At 43.4% G+C, this 21,787-nt stretch overlaps 1 protein-coding gene across 1 annotated transcript in view; it reads left to right on the top strand.

Moving 5' to 3' along the window:
* Positions 1 to 20,664, top strand: part of LOC129821992 (ankyrin repeat domain-containing protein 13B-like) — a 33,854-nt gene extending 13,190 nt beyond the window's left edge. Inside the window, exons 4-15 of the mRNA XM_055879801.1 lie at positions 7,284 to 7,329; positions 7,615 to 7,758; positions 8,935 to 9,151; positions 9,554 to 9,620; positions 9,936 to 10,017; positions 10,802 to 10,866; positions 11,233 to 11,369; positions 12,184 to 12,341; positions 13,219 to 13,419; positions 15,022 to 15,191; positions 15,772 to 15,848; positions 17,441 to 20,664. Of these exons, the coding sequence (XP_055735776.1) occupies positions 7,284 to 7,329; positions 7,615 to 7,758; positions 8,935 to 9,151; positions 9,554 to 9,620; positions 9,936 to 10,017; positions 10,802 to 10,866; positions 11,233 to 11,369; positions 12,184 to 12,341; positions 13,219 to 13,419; positions 15,022 to 15,191; positions 15,772 to 15,848; positions 17,441 to 17,642 (1,566 nt within the window). The 3' untranslated portion in view covers positions 17,643 to 20,664. The remainder of the gene's footprint in view (positions 1 to 7,283; positions 7,330 to 7,614; positions 7,759 to 8,934; positions 9,152 to 9,553; positions 9,621 to 9,935; positions 10,018 to 10,801; positions 10,867 to 11,232; positions 11,370 to 12,183; positions 12,342 to 13,218; positions 13,420 to 15,021; positions 15,192 to 15,771; positions 15,849 to 17,440) is intronic.
* Positions 20,665 to 21,787: the final 1,123 nt, after the last annotated feature.

Here is a 21,787-nt window from a genome sequence, read left to right as displayed (position 1 = left end):
TGTACAGAAACCCAGCCTAAAACCCCAAACAGCAAGCAATGCAGGTGTAGAAGCACAGTGGCTAGGAAAGACTCCCTAGAAAGGCCTAACCTAGGAAGAAACCTAGAGAGGAACCAGGCTATGAGGGGTGGCCAGTCCTCTTCTGGCTGTGCCGGGTAGAGATTATAACAGAACATGGCCAAGATGTTCAAATGTTCATAGATGACCAGCAGGGTCAAATAATAATAATCACAGTGGTTGTCGAGGGTGCAGCAGGTCAGCACCTCAGGAGTAAATGTCAGTTGGCTTTTCATAGCCGATCATTCAGAGTATCTCTACCGCTCCTGCTGTCTCTAGAGAGTTGAAAACAACAGGTCTGGGACAGGTAGCCCGTCCGGTGAACAGGTCAGGGTTCCATAGCCGCAGGCAGAACAGTTGGAACTGGAGCAGCAGCACGGCCATGTGGACTGGGGACAGCAAGGAGTCATCAGGCCAGGTAGTCCTGAGGTATGGTCCTAGGGCTCAGGTCCTCCGAGAGAGAGAAAGAAAGAAAGAATTAGAGAGAGCATACTTAAATTCACACAGGACACCAGATAAGACAGGAGAAATACTCCAGAAATAACAGACTGACCCTAGCCCCCGACACATAAAATACTCCAGCATAAATACTGGAGGCTGAGACAGGAGTCCTCTTGCTCAGTTGTGCACTGGGGCCTCCCACTCCTCTTTCTGTTCTGGTTAGAGCCAGTTTGCGCTGTTCTGTGAAGGGAGTAGTACACAGCGTTGTACGAGATCTTCAGTTTCTTGGCAATGTCTCGCATGGAATAGCCTTCATGTCTCAGAACAAGAATAGACTGACGAGTTTCAGAAGAAAGTCTTTGTTTCTGGCCATTTTGAGCCTGTTTATTTTTAGCTGATCCACTATACCCATTTTGCCAATTGGACTTGGACCCCTCTGCTACTTGGAACGCTACTAATTCCACGACTGGTCTATCGACGTCGCCGCACGAGGAGGCAAAAACAGACTTTTCCCCCATCGCGACGTCCCTCTAAGGCACTTTAGCTAGCTTGCTAGCCCCGGCCTGCTAACTGTCTGAATCGCCGTGTCCCCAGCCAGCCCAACCACTCACTGGACCCATACGATCACTTGGCTACGCATGCCTCTCCCTAATATCAATATGCCTTGTCCATTACTGTCCTGGTTAGTGATTACTGTCTTATTTCACTGTAGAGCCAATAGCCCTGCTCTGTGTCTGCTCTGTGTCTACTTTGAAGAATCTCAAACATAAAATATATGTTGATTTGTTTAACACTTTTTTGGTTACTACATGATTCCATATGTGTTTCTACAATGTAGAAAATAGTTTAAAAAAAGATAATAATATCAAAGGCTGCACTGAAATCTAACGGTACAGCTCCCACAATCTTCTGATCAATTTCTGTCAATCAATCATCAGTCATTTGTGTCATTGCAGTACGTGTTGAGTGCCCTTCTCTATAAGCATGCTGAAAGTCTGTTGTCAATTTGTTTACAGAGAAATAGCATTGTATTTGGTCGAACATAATTTCCCCCAACAGTTTGCTAAGAGCTGGCAGCAAGCTGATAGAACCCGTAAAGGCTACTTTATGTAGGACTTTGGCTTCCCTCCAGGCCTGAGGACAAACACCTTCTCCTCTAGACTCAAATTAAAGATATGATAGATAGGAGTGGCCATTGCGTCAGCTACCATCTTCAGTAGCTTTCCATCTAAGTTGTCAATAACAGGAGGTTTGTAAAAAATATATCTCCCTTTCCCACACTAACTTTTAGTTTTTTTTATTTATGAATACGATGGTTCACTCTTCGTTGTTGGCATTTCCTGTCTAAGATTTCCCACTTTGCCAATTAAGTAATCATTAAAATAATTGGCAACATCAAATGGTTGTCTGATGAATAAGCCATATGATTCTATGAAAGATGGAGTTGAATTTGTCTTTCTGCCCATAATTTAATTTAAAGTAATATTTAAAGTACTCCAAAGTTCATCGATCTTGGCTTCATAATAGAGTTTTTCTTTTTTTTTGAGTTTAGTTACATAATTTCTCAATTTGCAGCAAGTCAGCCAGTCAGAAGTGCAGCCAGACTTATCAGCCACTCCTTTTGCCCCATTTCTTTCAACCATACAGCTTTTCAATTTCTCATCAATCCATGGAGCCTGAACAATTCTAACAGTCAGTTTCTTAACAGGTGCATGTTTATCAGTAATTGGAAGAAGCAATTTAATAAATTCATCAAGTGGAGCGTCTGGATGCTCCTTATTAATCACATCAGACCAACAAATATTTTTTTTACATCCTCCACATAAGAGTCACAGCAAAATAGCTTTTGGAACTTTGGGTTTCCTGGATATAGCCACTATATTGTGATTACTGCATCTAATGGGTACGCATACAGCTATCTAATGTGTACGGATACAGATATCCAATGTGTACGGATACAGATGTCCAATGTGTACGGATACAGATGTCCAATGTGTACGGATACAGATGTCCAATGGGTACGCATACAGATGTCCAATGGGTACGCATACAGATGTCCAATGGGTACGCATACAGATGTCCAATGGGTACGCATACAGATGTCCAATGGGTACGCATACAGATGTCCAATGGGTACGCATACAGATGTCCAATGGGTACGCATACAGATGTCCAATGGGTACGCATACAGATGTCCAATGGGTACGGATACAGATATCCAATGTGTACGGATACAGATGTCCAATGGGTACGGATACAGATGTCCAATGGGTACGGATACAGATGTCCAATGGGTACGGATACAGATGTCCAATGGGTACTGATACAGATGTCCAATGGGTACGGATACAGATGTCCAATGGGTACGGATACAGATGTCCAATGGGTACGGATACAGATGTCCAATGGGTACGGATACAGATGTCCAATGGGTACGCATACAGATGTCCAATGGGTACGCATACAGATGTCCAATGGGTACGCATACAGATGTCCAATGGGTACGCATACAGATGTCCAATGGGTACGCATACAGATGTCCAATGGGTACGGATACAGATATCCAATGTGTACGGATACAGATGTCCAATGGGTACGGATACAGATGTCCAATGGGTACGGATACAGATGTCCAATGGGTACGGATACAGATGTCCAATGGGTACGGATACAGATGTCCAATGGGTACGGATACAGATGTCCAATGGGTACGGATACAGATGTCCAATGGGTACGGATACAGATGTCCAATGGGTACGGATACAGATGTCCAATGGGTACGGATACAGATGTCCAATGGGTACATATCTAATGTGTACGGATACAGATATCCAATGGGTACGGATACAGATATCCAATGGGTACGGATACAGATATCCAATGGGTACGGATACAGATATCCCATGGGTACGGATACAGATATCCCATGGGTACGGATACAGATATCCCATGGGTACGGATACAGATATCCCATGGGTACGGATACAGATATCCCATGGGTACGGATACAGATATCCCATGGGTACGGATACAGATATCCCATGGGTACGGATACAGATATCCCATGGGTACGGATACAGACATCCCATGGGTACGGATACAGACATCCCATGGGTACGGATACAGACATCCAATGGGTACGGATACAGACATCCCATGGGTACGGATACAGACATCCCATGGGTACGGATACAGACATCCCATGGGTACGGATACAGACATCCCATGGGTACGGATACAGACATCCCATGGGTACGGATACAGACATCCCATGGGTACGGATACAGACATCCCATGGGTACGGATACAGATATCCCATGGGTACGGATACAGATATCCCATGGGTACGGATACAGATATCCCATGGGTACGGATACAGATATCCCATGGGTACGGATACAGATATCCCATGGGTACGGATACAGATATCCCATGGGTACGGATACAGATATCCCATGGGTACGGATACAGATATCCCATGGGTACGGATACAGATATCCCATGGGTACGGATATAGATGCCCATGTGGGTACGGATACAGATATCCAATGGGTACGCATACAGATATCCAATGTGTACGCATACAGATATCCAATGTGTACGCATACAGATATCCAATGGGTACGGATACAGATATCCAATGGGTACGGATACAGATATCCAATGGGTACGGATACAGATATCCCATGGGTACGGATACAGATATCCCATGGGTACGGATATAGATGCCCATGTGGGTACGGATACAGATATCCAATGGGTACGGATACAGATATCCAATAGGTACGCATACAGATATCCAATGTGTACGCATACAGATATCCAATGGGTACGGATACAGATATCCAATGGGTACGGATACAGATATCCAATGGGTACGGATACAGATGCCCATGTGGGTACGGATTCAGATGCCCATGTGGGTACGGATACAGATGCCCATGTGGGTACGGATTCAGATGCCCATGTGGGTACGGATACAGCTATCCAATGGGTACGGATACAGATATCCAATGGGTACGGATACAGCTATCCAATGGGTACGGATACAGATATCCAATGGGTACGGATACAGATATCCAATGGGTACGGATACAGATATCCAATGTGCACGCATACAGATATCCAATGGGTACGCATACAGATATCCAATGGGTACGGATACAGATATCCAATGGGTACGGATACAGATATCCAATGGGTACGGATACAGATATCCCATGGGTACGGATACAGATATCCAATGTGTACGCATACAGATATCCAATGTGTACGGATACAGTTTATGATTGATGTGGACCCCTTTCCTCACCCCTCTCTCTTTCTCTCTCCCTCCCAAGTCCAGAACGCTGCACTCCCCCCACTAGCTCTATTAATCTTGCCTCCTCCACATCTCTCTGTCTCACCACCAGCCCTGGGATGGGATTGGGACAGCTACGGTCCTTTGTTCCTGGCCACGCCAACAAAATTACTCCTTTCTCTCTCTCTTGTCCCTGTTCTGTGTGTCTGTTGTGTGTGTATGGGTGTCTCTCCCTTTTCTCTCTCTCTCTCAATTCCATTCAATTCAAGGGGCTTTATTGGCATGGGAAACATATGTTTACATTGCCAAAACAAGTGAAATGGACAAATAAAAGTGAAATGAACAATAAAAAGTGAAAAGTAAATATTAAACTCACACAAGTTCTAAAAGAATCAAGCAATTTCAAATGTCATATTATGTATATATACAGTGTTGTAACGATGTGCAAATGGATAAAGTACAAAAGGGAGAATAAATAAACATCAATATGGGTTGTATTTACAATGGTGTTTGTTCTTCACTGGTTACCCTTTTCATGTGGCAACAGGTCACAAATCTTGCTGCTGTGATGGCACACTGTGGTATTTCACCCAATAGATATGGGAGTTTATCAAAATTGGATTTGTTTTCAAATTCTTTTTGGGTCTGTGTAATCTGAGGGAAATATGTGGTCATACATTTGGCAGGAGGTTAGGAAGTGCAGCTCAGTTTCCACCTCATTTTGTGGGCAGTGTGCACATAGTCTGTCTTCTCTTGAAGGCCAGGTCTGCCCACGACGGCTTTTCTCAAAAGCAAGGCTATGCTCACTGAGTCTGTACATAGTCAAAGCTTTCCTTAATAAGTTTGGGTTAGTCACAGTGGTCAGGTATTCTGCCACTGTGGACTCTCTGTTTAGGGTCAAATAGCATTCTAGTTCGCTAAGTTTTTTTGTTAATTCTTTCCAGTGTGTCACGTAATTATGGGGCGGCAGGTAGCCTAGTGGTTAGAGCGTTGGGCCAGTAACCGAAAGGTTGCTGGAACGAATCCCCAAGCTGACAAGGTAAACATCTGTCGTTCTGCCCCTGGGCAAGGCAATTAACCCACTGTTCGCCGGTAGGCCATCATTGTAAATAAGAATTTGTTCTTAACTGACTTGCCTAGTTAAATAAAGGTAAAACATTTTGTTTTCTCATGATTTGGTTGGGTCTAATTGTGTTGCTGTCCTGGGGCTCTGTGGGGTCTGATTGTATTTGAGAACAGAGCCCCAGGACCAGCTTGCTTAGGGGACTCTTCTCCAGGTTCATCTCTTTGTAGGTGATGGCTTTGTTGGGGAAAGTTTGGGAATCGCTTCCTTTTGGTTGTAGCATTTAAAGGCTCTTTTCTGGATTTTGATCATTAGCGGGTATCGGCCTAATTCTGCTCTACATGCATTATTAGGTGGTTTACGTTGTACACGGAGGATACTTTTGCTGAATTCTGCATGCATCTCAATTTGGTGTTTGTCCCATTTTGTGAATTCTTAATTGGTGAGCGGACCCCAGACCTCACAACCATAGGTTAATGGGTTCTATAACATTTAACATTTAAGTCATTTAGCAGACGCTCTTATCCAGAGCGACTTACAAATTGGAAAGTTCATACATATTCATCCTGGTCCCCCCGTGGGGAATGAACCCACAACCCTGGCGTTGCAAGCGCCATGCTCTACCAACTGAGCCACACGGGTTAACTGATTCAAGTATTTTTTAGCCAGATCCTAATTGGTATGTCAAGAACATTTCTGACAGAACCTGTGCAGAAGATCTAGGTGCTGCTGTAGGCCCTCCTTGGTTGGGTACAGAAGCACCAGATCATAAGCAAACAGTAAACATTTGGCCGGGTGCTGCAGACTGTTCTAGTGCCCTCACCAATTCGTTGATATATATGTTGAAGAGGGTGGGGCTTAAGCTGCATCACTGTCTCACCCCATGTCCCTGTGGAAAGAAATGTGTGTTTTTTGCCAATTTTAACCGCACACTTGTTGTTTGTGTACATGGATTTTATAATGTCATATGTTTTTCTCCAACAACACTTTCCGTTCAATTTGTATAGCAGACCCTCGTGCCAAATTGAGTCAAAAGCTTTTTTGAAGTCAACAAAGCACGAGAAGACTTTGCCTTTGTTTTGTTTGTTTGTCAGAGTTAGGTGAATACGTGGTCTGTCGTAAGGTAATTTGGTAAAAAGTCCATTTGAAATCTGCTCAGTGCATTGTTTTCACTGAGGAAATGTACAAGTCAGCTGTAAATGATAATGCAGAGGATTGTCCCAAGGTTGCTGTTGATGCATATCCCATGGTAGTTATTGCGGTCAAATTTGTCTCCCCTTTTGTGGATTGGGGTTGTCAGTCCTTGGTTCCGAATATTGGGGAAGATGCCAGAGCTGAGAAGGATGTTAAAGAGTTTAAGTTAAGTCAATTGAAATTTGTGGGTCTAAATTTCTCTCTCTCTCTCTCTCTCTTTTGCTCAAGGCTCAGGACTTTTACGTGGAGATGAAATGGGAGTTTACTAGCTGGGGTAAGTCAAAATAAGTCGTTATCTGTCTCTCAGATGTTTACCTGTATGGATGATGGCTTCCTGCTTGACTGTATATGGTGACAGACTTCCTTTCTCTGTGGGTCTGCATTGTCTCCATAGAAATAGAATCCCTAAAATGGTTAAGAACCCCAGATCACGGCAATAAAAAAATTACACTCAAAATGGCCGCCAGTCCACCCATCACAGGGCCATTGACTAGAATGGGAGCGACCCCTATTCCTGGAATTATATTTGGTTATCTATCTCTCCCTCTCTCTTTCTTAGTGCCGCTGGTGTCTCGTATCTGCCCCAGTGACACGTACCGCGTGTGGAAGAGTGGCCAGTGTCTGCGCGTAGACACCACTCTCATGGGCTTTGATCAGATGACCTGGCAGAGAGGAAACCGAAGCTTCATCTTCCGGGGTCAAGGTCAGGGTTCAGGGGCCGGTTTGTGTGTGTGTGTGTGATTGTGTGCGATAGTATGTGTGGTCGAGTCCTCTTTTCTATTGTCACAGGACTTCCTTCTTTCCCCCTCTCAATGTCATCATTATGTTAGTCACTGTCTGACAGATCTCTCCATATCTTGTTTTGATAGAACTTCCTCTCACTGTCTTTTAGTGACTCCTCCATCTTTTTAAATGCTCCTCCTCTGTCTTTCTGTTGCACTCCATCTCTGTCTATTTGACCTTTCTTTTCAGTCTCTCTCGACTCTCCTCCTACATATTACAGTCTAAACCTACTCGTCCCTGCCTCTAGTTCTCTCTCTTTAGTGTAACTCCTTTCTGTCTATGTCGCTCTTACTCTCTGTCTGTCTCTTTCTAACCTCTCTTACTCTCTGTCTGTCTCTTTCTAACCTCTCTTACTCTCTGTCTGTCTCTTCCTAACCTGTCTGTCTCTTTCTAACCTGTCTTTCTCTCCCTTCCTGTCTCTTTCTAACCTGTCTTTCTCTCCCTTTCTGTCTCTTTCTAACCTGTCTTTTTCTCCCTTTCTGTCTCTTTCTAACCTGTCTTTCGCTCCCTTCCTGTCTCTTTCTAACCTGTCTTTCTCTCCCTTTCTGTCTCTTTCTAACCTGTCTCTCTCTCCCTTTCTGTCTCTTTCTAACCTGTCTCTCTCTCCCTTTCTGTCTCTTTCTAACCTGTCTCTCTCTCCCTTTCTGTCTCTTTCTAACCTGTCTCTCTCTCCCTTTCTGTCTCTTTCTAACCTGTCTCTCTCTCCCTTTCTGTCTCTTTCTAACCTGTCTCTCTCTCCCTTTCTGTCTCTTTCTAACCTGTCTCTCTCTCCCTTTCTGTCTCTTTCTAACCTGTCTCTCTCTCCCTTTCTGTCTCTTTCTAACCTGTCTCTCTCTCCCTTTCTGTCTCTTTCTAACCTGTCTCTCTCTCCCTTTCTGTCTAAATCCATTTCTGTCCATTTATCAGTGTCTCTAACCCATCCTCTTCCTCAGTGTCTCTAACCCATCCTCTTCCTCAGTCTCTCTAAATCAACCTCTCTTTCTCTCTCCCTCTCTATCCAACCCATCTTTCTCTCTCTTTCTCTCTAACCCACCCCCCCTTGCTCTCTCACTCTCATTCTCTCTCTAAGTACTCCTCCTCTCTGTCTATCCGTCAGACTCCAGTGCGGTGGTGATGGAGGTGGACCACGACAGACAGCTGGTGTTCTGTGAGACCCTGTGTGTGTCCTCTCCGACGTCTCCCTCGCCTCGGCGGGGCACTACCGGCCTGGGCCTCCTGGGAGCACTACTGCCCAGCGAGGAGCAGGTGGCAGCCCGCCTCTCCGCCCCCGTGGTCACCACCCAGCTAGACACCAAAAACATCACCTTTGAGAGGTGAGAGACGGAGGGAACGAGAGAAAGAGGGTTAGCATTGAGCATGGGCAGAGATAGGTATGAAAAAGAAAGGGAGTAGAACAATGATAGTGAGTGAGGGATAAGGGAACGAGGGGAGGAGAAGAGGAAGAGGAGAGGTAGGGAAGGAGGGGGTCACTAAGGGCAAGACCAGACACATCTCTCATGCAGGTCAGATTGTCTAAAAAAGTGAGAGAGGGGGAGGTGAGAATGTGTAATCATCATTTATTGTTTGCTGAGTGTCACCTCTGTCGCTTTGGCAGCTTCAGCGGTACGCTCGACATGCCAATAATCCATTTATGAATATGAATTGAAGGGAGGGAGATGACCATCTCGAAGTCTGACCTGTTGTTTTGTGTCTGGCTATCTCTGTCTGTCTGGCAGAAATAAGACTGGCATCCTTGGCTGGCGCAGTGAGAAGACAGAGATGGTGAACGGGTATGAGGCTAAGGTACAGACATGGAGTCATTAATCCTTCTATCCCTGGCTTTCAATTTGGTTTTGCTCGAATGAAATAAAACACTCTAAAGTTCAAGACGTACAGTATATAATGTCATCTGTTCCCTGAGCGCTGGTTCTAGAGTAAGGCACTATCAATATAGAGATATACATAGACTCAGCAGTGAGCCCACCTCCCTACTACATCAATAACCTTAATCAGTCACCGAATGTCCGTCCCAATTGGTACCTTCTTCCCTATATAGTGCGCTATTTAACCAGAGTCTCATAACCATGACACTCTTCTTGTCCTTGTCTTCTCTGTTAGGTGTACGGAGCCTCCAATGTGGAACTGATCACTCGAACCAGAACTGACCATCTCAGTGAGCCACTGAAGGCGAAGCCCAAAGGTGTCTCTCTTTGCTGAAGTTCTACCTATTTGTTTAAAAATCCCCTCGCTTCATTACTGGTAATCTTCCATGTCTTGGCTTAGATGCAGTAAAAGGGCCCAATTCAGAGCTGAGATAAGCGTGTGCAACACAGACGTTGGTGTAAGTCATTCATTGACTTAAATGGGAGGATTCTGCGAAGATTTGAGTTGAGCGCGCTGATCTCAAGTCTGGATACAACCCTAAATAAACTGGAGTGTATTCACTAGGAATCAAATGGAAGAAAACGGGCTGAAACGGGGAAGGACTAACCTGAACTTGTCCAATAAGAAACGCTTGTTTGGGTTGCAAAATATTTAGCTATGGTTTGCACTAATAGACACACCCCTGTTGAGAGGCTATCATGTGGATAATTGCACTGAAGCCCCAACAAGTGGCCCTAAAGCATTTTCCACAGTCATTTCCTTGGTCAGAGAAGACTATTGTCCTTGTTTTTCCCTCCCTGGGCTACCCAGCAAAGTGCTCTGCTCTGATCACCGGCCCCATCCCTCTCAAATCCCTCCCTCCAAGAACTCAACTCCCCCAGTCCCTTACCCCATCTCCATCCCGCCAAAATTGATGGGAGACACCAGTCGAGAATTCTTAGGTTAGTGTTGCAGACATAGAAATAGTATTAGTAGAACAGACATTCCCACTTCCACTACCAGGTCAACATTCCAACAATCATACTAACCCTATTTCTATGGTCATAGACTTGTTCTGAGTTCCGCTCATGTATGTTCCACTGATGTGACCTTTTCCTCAGGCGGTAAGACGCCCCTGCAGAACTTCCTAGGGATCGCCGAGCAACACGTGGGGCCCAACAATGGGGTTAGTGGTCACAGTCATCATTATCCAAATCACAATCATCAATCCTAATCCTCATCATTGTATATGGATTTGACCTTATTGCTACAGTGAATCATAAGCCAACATAGCTGTCAATATTGATATGAGTAAAGAGGTCCCTGGGCTTCTCTTCTCTCTCAAATATTGATGACCATTTTAATTGGCTTCTGCTGGCAAACCCGCTGACTATCTTTATCCCCCTCTCTCATCCTCTCACTCTCTCTTTCTCTCTCTTAACCCTCCTTCCTTCTCCCTCTCTCTTTCACCACCCTCCCTCCTTTTATCTCTCTCTCTTTCCTCTCCTCTCTCCCCATACCCCCCCCCCACCCCCTCCCCTTCTCTCAACAGGCCCTAGTGACTCAGATGTCATGTCCTGCCGTGACCAACCCCACATCCCTGACAGCCGAGGAGTACTTCAATCCCAACCTGCCCCTGGGCACCCGGGACATTGGCCACCCCTGTCAACTCACCACCAAGACTCAGAGGTGACAGCGACAGCCATCACAGCCCTTATAACAACCTCTATGCCTGGGGCCCTTGGCTATAATAGCCCTGTCCAGAACCATACAATATGGATGCATCCCAAATTGCACCCTATTCCCTTTATAGTGCATTGCTTTTGACCAGGGCCCAATGTAGTGCATTAGATAGGGAATAGGGTGCCATTTTGGATGCAGCCTACAGTATGTCTCTGGCCCATGCATGAACATGTTTTCCTGTGTACCTGATGTGTGATCCGGTACTTGACTACGAACCTGGATATCACATCAATAGCCGTTTATAATTCTGCTGGTGATTGGATAGATTGTGACAAGACAACAGTGAGATGGTGTCCCAGCCCGATCACTAGGCTACTAGTACATTGTCTCATCGGTTGAACATAAACATGGCATGGCCTGAACAGAAACCCTGCACACACAGTGCTTTTGAGAACGGTTGATTGCCTAGTCAATGGTGAAGCCGATCTTTTGCAGTGCAACAAATTACAAGGCTAAAAATATTCTCTCGGGATTTGATAAATGTTCTAGGATGAGATAGTAGTAGAGTTCCAGTCTCTCACAGTTGTTCAATATGCCTGTGTGACCAACAAAGATGCTTTCTGCGCGACACGTGACTGCATCGTACTGTTTGTAGTACTTGTGTATAACACGGTGGTGTTCATTAGGCACTTAACAGAACACAAATGAAACAGGGAGGGACTACTCTTCATTTTACGTTTCCAAACATTCTGCAACGTTGACCCCTTCTGAACATGAGTCAGGTGTATTGTATAATATACATACGTACATGTTTCCTCAGGTTCAAGGCTAAGCTGTGGCTGTGTGAGTCCCATCCTCTGTCTTTAGCGGAGCAGGTGGCGCCCATCATTGACCTCATGGCCATCTCCAACGCCCTCTTCGCCAAGCTCAGGGACTTCATTACCCTGCGACTGCCCCCCGGCTTCCCTGTCAAGATCGGTGAGGGAGTAGAGGACACTCTCGTAACCAGATAGTTTGCTCTGCATCCTAGAGACCTGGCAAATCATGGTAGTGAGAGTGGAGAGAAAGCGAGAGGTTATCAAAAGTAGACCAGTGGTTTAAAGTGCTTAAGTAAAAATACTTGAAAATACTAATACTTAAGTTGTTTTTTAGGGGTATCTGTACTTTACTTGACTATTTATATTTTTGACAACTTTTACTTTCCCACTACATTCCTAAAGAAAATGATGTACTTTTTACTCCATACATTTTCCCTGACATCCAAAAGTACCCGTTACATTTTGAATGGACAGGAAAATGGTCCAATTCACACACTTATCAAGAGAACATCCCTGATCATCTCTACTGTCACTGATCTGGAGGACTCACTAAACACAAATGCTTCGTTTCTAAATGATGTCTGAGTGTTGGAGTGTGCCCCTGGCTATCAGTAAATTAACAAAACTAGAAAATTGTACTGTCTGGTTTCCTTAATATAAGGAATTTGAAATGATTTATACTTTTACTTTTGATACTTAAGTATATTTACTTTTACTCAAGTAGTATTTTACTGGGCGACTTTCACTTTTACTTGAGTCATTTTCTATTAAGGCATCTTTACTTTCACTCAAGTATGACAATTGGGTACTTTTTCCACCACTGAAGCGGACCCAGCTGTCCTTATGTCAGGGTGGCATTCTGGCTCCTCCTTCATTTCATTCAGATGCTGCCTCAAATATGATTCATTGGGATTTGCCCAAAATGGGGTCTTTTGAACTTTTAACGTTTGGAATATTTACACCTATTGCACATTAATTATGAATCCAGTGATAATCACAATCCTAAACATCTCTCTCACTTCTCTTCGTCTTCTCAGAAATTCCCATTTATCACATCCTGAATGCCCGGATCACCTTTGGGAACCTGAACGGGTGTGAGGAGGGGTCTGTGACGGGGCCGGACCGGGTGGAGGGGGAAGGGGAGGTGGACGGACAGAAGGACAGCAGCCCCAGGACTGACACAGACACCCCCTCCCCAGGCAGCGACTCTTCTAGTGTCTCCAGCTCCAGCTCCACGAGTGAGAAACACACACCTACACACACCAACTCCTTCCCCCGAGGGGAGTACGGCTCATAATAATGGCTGGAACGGAGCTAATGGAATGTCATCAAACAAATAGAAACCAGGTGTTTGATGTATTTGATACCATTCCACTATTCCGCTCCAGCCATTACCATGAGACCATCCTCCCCAATTAAGGTGCCACCAACCTCCTGTTATACACTCCATCTTTACACTACAAATAGGGCCAGGAGTGTTTCCCAATCACATGACTTGACCAGAACAAAGTCAGTGTTTTACCTGGTTGGACAGGAAACACTTTGACTCAGAATAACATAACATAAGGGTCATTTGTGAATTGAGGTGGGATTTGGGCATGACATTTTGGAAAAATATGAACCTCATTTCTATTTCAATATATTTGGATACATTTTCCCATTCTAAATGCATCTAATATGGCAGCAGTAACCCCAATGACGGTAACACGACCAATGACACATTTTAGGAAATTGAGGATGTTATTAAATGGAGACCACAGCTCAAATCTAACTCTTAGATGTTAAGTATGGTTCCGACTGACATTTTGGCGTACAAAGTGTTCTGTTAACGCCGTAGGGTCCGTACCTTATAGCACCAAAAAGGCCCATCTGTCTGCTCTCCTTTCCACTCCCTCAGCGGAGCTATATTTAGAAAGCATTTCATCTCAAGCTCTGTTGCCCCACTTCTGTTGAATAGGAAAAAAAAGCATATATGGTTTTCATATTTTCATAATACTTCTACTCTGTGCTTGAGCTTGTGTCCTCAAAAGTGAGTACACCCCAGATATGTATAACTATTATTACCAGAAAGGTGAGTTCCAGACCTTTCTAAAACTATGCAGCATTACCAGTTATTGCTTATGGCCAGCTCATGAATAATACTTACATTTGGGTATGTCTATATAGGCAAAAAAAATAAAAATCCCCTATCATTCATGAGTAATTAACCTTTACAAAATAATTTACTAAAGTGATATGATTCATATTTTTACTCACAATGTAATTTAAATTAAGTACCACCAATGACACTTTGTATTTAGACATGACCAAATTATCATTAGAATCTCCAAAAGTATGACATTCTAAAAGGGTGTGATTGGCTAATATTTTTTCTTTAATATAAACCCCTCCCCCTCCATTTGCCACTGGAGGGAATACTCAAGGTCCTTGTGTATCTTTATAATGAGTGAATTTATTTTAATAGCCTTCTTTTTTTTAGTGGCCTTTACAATATATTAAATACTTTAGTTTACTTTTTACCATTCAAAATAATAGATACCTAGCTGTCTCTATCGCAAAAACATGTTACTACAACTCTACTCATCGCATCTTGGACAAGCCAATTGTTCTAAGTACTTTAAACAATACATAAACATAAAGTCTTGCAGTATAAATTACTTGCATTATGTTGTATCATTGATAAACACTTAATATAAAAAAACGTATTATGTGTAACTATTTGACATTTTAATGTGTTTTTCATTGTTGCTAAGGCAAGGAATGACCCAAAATGCTACAGCAATTCAGGAATGACCCATAACATCCCATCACTCCTGTGCCGTGTCTCTCCCGCTATGCAGCGTCGTGTCGTGGAGGGGAGATCCCCCCGTGTGTGTTCGAGCCCCCTCAGGGTTACACTGTGCTGGGAGGCAACCAGAGGGCAAACAACATGCGTGGTGATGAGGAGGAGGACCTGCTGCAGTTTGCCATCCAACAGAGTCTGCTGGAGGCTGGCTCTGAGTACGACCAGGTCAGACTCACTCTGGCCCCTCATAGGGAAGACTCACTCTGGCCCCTCATAGGGCTTACTGCCATCTCAAAACCTAGCTCGTCTTCGTTAAAGAACACAAAGAAAAATGTTGGAAAACTTTTTGCAACGGAAAATGAAAATGAGCGTTTCTTATTGGGCAAGTCCAGGTAGTCCCTACATGTTTTAGTTTGTTTCCTGCCATTTGGTGCCTAATGAACATGAAGTATGGTATGATGGTAGTCCTCTTCGTTCCTAAGTGGAACATAAGGTATGGTAGTTGCGTAACCTTAACTCTAAAGTAATACCATATTTCGGGGGCTCGTTCGGGATGTTAATCAACTACAGGCACATCGTATTAGTAGTGTGTACAGTTGTGCAAAGATCTACAAATACCAGATACACTGTAAAGACGTAGTATAAATCTATCCTATCAGCTAGCTAGACAAACAGTTGACTCAGTATCCTAGGGCATAATCCAGTGTCAACACTGAGACTGAAACATTGAAATTACAAGAGCCTTTGGTGAGTCTTGTTGACTGACTATCTCTCTGACTCTGTCTACTTCCTGGTCTGTGTATAGGTGACTATCTGGGAGGCGCTGACCAACAGCAAGCCCAGCACACGTACTCTTCCCTGTGACCCCAGTCGCCTGCAAAGGTCTGCGCTTTCTCCGCACTCGACTCGCTATCCTACTCAGCCTTTGTTTGCTTTAGCCTTGGCTCGCCCTTCTCCAGCACACTGGAGGCCAGGGAGCTTCCTGGCTGCGTTCACAGCACACAATGTCACTGTTGACTCACTCCCATTCATGCACACACTGTTGTCTTTGCCTGCACCTCATACAATAGATACAGTCTGAGTGACTGGCCCCCACCTCATACAGTAGATACACTCTGAGTGACTGGCCCCCACTGATATATAGTAGATACTCTCTGAGTGACTGGCCCCCACCTCATACAGTAGATACACTCTAAGTGACTGGCCCCCACCTCATACAGTAGATACACTCTGAGTGACTGGCCCCCACTGATATATAGTAGATCTGCCTCTCTCCTGTATGCCCTCTCTGGAAACAATACACTGCATGCTAAATCAACTCAAACTAGCACCATTTTTGTGTGTGTGTGTGTTTTATTTATTTTATTTCACCTTTATTTAACCAGGTAGGCTAGTTGAGAACAAGTTCTCATTTGCAACTGCGACCTGGCCAAGATAAAACAAAGCAGTTCGACACATACAACAACACAGAGTTACACATGGAGTAAACAAACATACAGTCAATAATACAGTAGAACAAGTCATACAGTGTGTGCAAATGAGGTAGGATAAGAGAGGTAAGGCAATAAATAGGCCATGGTGGCAAAGTAATTACAATATAGCAATTAAACACTGGAATGGTAGGATGTGCAGAGGATGAATGTGCAAGTTGAGATACTGGGGTGCAAAGGAGCAAGATAAATAAATAAATATAGTATGGAGGAGGTAGATTGGATGGGCTATTTACAGATGAGCTATGTACAGGTGCAGTGATCTGTTCTGACAGCTGGTGCTTAAAGCTAGTGAGGTAGATAAGAGTATCCAGCTTCAGAGATTTTTGCAGTTCGTTTCAGTCATTGGCAGCAGAGAACTGGAAGGAGAGGCGGCCAAATGAAGAATTAGCTTTGTGTGTGTGTGTGTGTGTGTGTGTGTGTGTGTGTGTGTGTGTGTGTGTGTGTGTGTGTGTGTGTGTGTGTGTGTGTGTGTGTGTGGTTTTACTAACCTTTACTAAGGATAAAATTCAGACAAGTGGGGACATTTCGACCGGTCCTCACGAGAAAAAAATCTATTTTAGGCTCGGGTTAGGTTTAGCGTTACAATTATAGTTAGAATTAGGGGTTAGGTTAAGGGTTACAATTAGAGTTAGAATTAGGGGTTAGGTTGAGCGTTAGAATTAGAATTAGGGGTTAGGGTTGGGTTTAAGGTTAGGGGAAATTACAATTTTGAAGGGGAGTCAATTGTTTGGTCCTCACAAGGATAGTAAAACAAATGTGTGTGTGTCTCTGTGTTGGTGTGTGTTTGCATGTACACATACATACGTGCGTACACATGACAACCACTCTTTCTTACTCAAATTAAGTCCTGTCAAAATAAATCTAGGTCCACCATATTTTTCAACCATTTCCACTGTCACTGTCAATTACTCTATTCTCCTTGTGCAATAACCAGGTTTCCAACCCCATTGTCTCCTCCCCCACACCCTCCCCCTCCTCCAGGACTCCTCAGCACAGGCCTTGCCCTCCAACCAGTCTCTGTAACACGCCCACCAAGAAGCCCCCAGCAGCCTGCAGCTACGACCAGCAGCTCCGCCTGGCCATGGAGCTGTCGGCACGGGAGCAGGCTGAGGCCGAGCTACGGCGACGGCAAGAGGAGGAGGAGCTGCAGCGGATCATCCAGCTGTCACTCATGGAGAAATGAGAGCCTGATTGGCCAGATGGGCTGTAGGAGGTATGGGAAAGGAGGAGAAGGAGGTGCAGAGAAGGTAGTCAATAGGAGCACCCTACTCCTGGCTGTGACAGCCTTGCTCCTCCGACCGTCCCATATCCCCTTTCCCACTGTGCTCCTTCAATAAGAGCCTGTCTGTGTGGCACAACAGGGCTCTACAGTGCTGATACCGCTACAGTACAGACTCACTACTCTCTGGTGCCACTCTGCACTCGCAGTCAGTGTAAGTTTACAACAAGGAACAAGAAGAAACACTTTTATGGAATGCTACATTGACCGACCACATCAGTGGGGCTAGGGTAATACAAATAGTTTTTGTGTGTGAAGGCCATGCGTTAATAGGGTTTGTGTCCACTTCACAGTCTTATTCATTAGGCACCAAACGAAAGAAAATGTAATGAAACAGGGACGGACTACTTGAAATTGTCTAATAAGAAACACTTGTTTTCGTTTACTGTTGCAAATAATTCTGCTATAGTGTGCCCTAATGAATACTGCCCTCTGTGTGAGTGTCAGGTGGGTCAAAGGGGTGGGATGTTGACATACCCTATTACTTCCTAATTTTTAATAGATTGCTGCACCCCCCCCCCCCCCCTTTGATTTGCGCAAAATCTAAACGTACTGTATTTACACTGGATGGAATCTTGATGACTGTTTATGGTTCTAATATGTAAATAGAATAATAAACCTGTAGAGTTCATGATAATATGATAACACTATGACAGGAGTTCATGTTAATATGATAACACCATGGCAGGAGTTCATGTTAATATGATAACACCATGACAGGAGTTCATGTTAATATGATAACACTATGACAGGAGTTCATGATAATATGATAACACCATGGCAGGAGTTCATGTTAATATGATAACACCATGACAGGAGTTCATGTTAATATGATAACACCATGACAGGAGTTCATGATAATATGATAACACCATGACAGGAGTTCATGATAATATGATAACACTATGACAGGAGTTCATGATAATATGATAACACCATGGCAGGAGTTCATGTTAATATGATAACACCATGACAGGAGTTCATGATAATATGATAACACCATGACAGGAGTTCATGTTAATATGATAACACCATGACAGGAGTTCATGATAATATGATAACACCATGACAGGAGTTCATGATAATATGATAACACTATGACAGGAGTTCATGATAATATGATAACACTATGATAGGAGTTCATGATAATATGATAACACCATGACAAGAGTTCATGATAATATGATAACACCATGACAGGAGTTCATGATAATATGATAACACCATGGCAGGAGTTCTTGTTAATATGATAACACTATGACAGGAGACTGGTCCGTTGGCAGCTTGTCTGTTCACAACAGGTGCAGCATCCTATACCTTTCAATGTGTACTACCACCATACAGCTGCTGTTGCTCACCCTTTGAACTCCAGAGGGGCTAATATAACCATGACCTACACTATATGGCTACACATGAATGAATATATACTGAACAAAAATATAAACGCAACATGCAACAATTTCAACGATTTTACTGAGTTACAGTTCATATAAGGTAGTCAATTGAAATAAATTCAGTAGGTCCTAATCTATGGATTTCACATGACTGGGAGTACAGATATGCATCTGTTGATCAGATACCTTAAAAAAAGTAGGGGCATAGATCAGAAAACCAGTCAGTATCTGATGTGACCACCATTTACCTCATGCAGCGCGACACATCTCCTTCGCATAGAGTTGGTCAGGCTGTTTGTCATCTGCCCGGTACAGTTGAAACCGGGATTCATCCGTGAAGAGCACACTTCTCCAGCATGCCAGTGGCCATCGAAGGTGAGAATTTTCCCACTGAAGTTGGTTACGACCCTTGTGAGAATGACAAGCACGCAGATGAGCTTTGTGTAGAAATCCTTTGGTTGTGCAAACCCACAGTTTCATCAGCTGTCCGGGTGGTTGGTCTCAAGACAATCCCGCAGGTGAAAAAGCCAGATGTGGAGGTCAAGGACTGGCATGGTTACACGTAGTCAGCGGTTGTGAGGCCAGTTGGACATGCTGCTAAAAAAAACGTGACATTGGAGGAGGCTTATGGTAGAGAAATAAACATTACATTCTCTGGCAAGAGATCTAGTGGACATTCCTGCAGTCAACATGTCAATTGCACACTCCCTCAAAACTTGAGACATCTGTGGCATTGTGTTGTGACACAACTGAACATTTTAGAGTGGCCTTTTATTGTCCTCAGCACAAGGTGCACCTTTGTAATGATCATACTGTTTAATCAGTATCAGGATGGATTATCTTGGAGAAATGCTCATTAAGAGGGATGCAAACAAATTTGTGCCCAAAATTTGAGCGAAATAAGCTTTTTGTGCGTATGGAAAATTTCTGCAATCTTTTATTTCAACTCACGAAACATGGGACCAATGCTTTACATGTTGCGTTTATATTTTTGTTCAGTGTAGATCCATCTTTTTCACGGAGGTTCTTACAGGGAGCACATATATTGTAGGTTTCTGTTATGAAGGGAGAGGTGAGACATGGAGAGAATAGAGATGACAAATGGGGACTGGTGGAGACACGTTTCATAGTGAGCTTTGTGAGTTTGATATTTTACTGAAAAAAAGCCTCTGCACTCGATATGAATGGAGCTGTGATGGGTTTGTCTGCGTGGGGAGTGGAGTGGTACTTGTGTGACATTTCAGCATGGCCGACACTTGTGTGGGTGTTCATTTCTGACCTGAGACAATCTCGGGCAGGGGGGGGCAGGCGATATACATTAAATGGGCAGGTGTGGTTTTTAACTTTTAAAAAAAACTATTAAAACAAAGAACATCAGCACAAATTAGAGGTCTGGTTCATACTCTTATTTATTGTTTAGTTTGCCAGATGAAAATAATAATAAGTGTCTGGTTTTCACAAAGTAGGAGCTAAAGGCAATGAAACATTTTGTGGCGTATGTAAGGAAGTCAATAAAACTACTTTTTTTTGAACATCTGTGGTATTCCTGCTTCATTAATAAACAAGCAATTCACAACTTATCAGATAACTTATCTCCAGGACCAAACCAGTGTCTAAAAGTGATGTTCTACATTCTGTTAAAATTATACGATAAGAAAAAGTCCTTAAGAATTACTCTGGACGTCATCATAGAACAGGCAATACAATAACCTGTATAAAGCAGCATAATCTTCACTGCAGTTTATACATTGGTGTAAAGTACTTAGGCAACAATATTTTTAAGTACTACTTAAGTAGTTTTTTGGAGTATCTGCACTTTACTATTTATATTTTTGCAAACTTTTACTTTACTACATTCCTAAAGAAAATATACTTTTTACTACATACATTTTCCTTGACACCCAAAAGTATTCGTTACATTTTGACGATGAGGAAAACACTTATCAAGAGAACATCCCTGGTCATCCCTACGGTCTCTGATCTGGCAGACTCACTAAACACAAATGTTTGTTTGTAAATTATGTCTGAGCGTGAGTGTGCCCCTGGCTATCCGTCCAGAATTGTGCCGTCTGGTTTGCTTAGTATATGGAATTTTAAATGGTTTATACTTTTACTTTTGATACTTCAGTACATTTAAAACCAAATACTTTTAGACTTTTACTCAAGTAGTATTTTACTGGGTGACTTTCACTTTAGTCATTTTCTATTAAGGTATCTTTATTTTTACTCAAGTATGACAATTGAATGCTTTTTCCACCACTGAGTTAATGACAACCGTACCATGGCTGATCTCTGAATATACTGTATTCTGTGCCAGTAGCATACCACTCTGCATCCCACTGCTGGCTTGCCTGTGAAGCTAATCTTGGTTGGTCACTGGATGAGAGACCAGATGCTGCTGGAAGTAGTGGAGGGCCAGTAGGAGGCACTCTTTTTAAATGCCCCAGGATAGTGATTGGGGACATTGCCCTGTGTAGTGTGCCGTCTTTCAAATGGGCGTCCTGACTTTGGTCACTAAAGTACTTTTTTTTAATAGAGTACTAATGTTACTATCCCCACTATAACAAAGAAATGCTTAAACATGTCATTTTGTCCTTGAAACACTTATTGAAATACCGTAGAATTCCATTCATTCCTATGGAGGACTGCCAATAT

Source organism: Salvelinus fontinalis, chromosome 24, assembly GCF_029448725.1.
Source record: "Salvelinus fontinalis isolate EN_2023a chromosome 24, ASM2944872v1, whole genome shotgun sequence".
Lineage (NCBI taxonomy): Eukaryota > Metazoa > Chordata > Actinopteri > Salmoniformes > Salmonidae > Salvelinus > Salvelinus fontinalis.
This window is presented reverse-complemented; position numbering and strand designations above follow the sequence as displayed.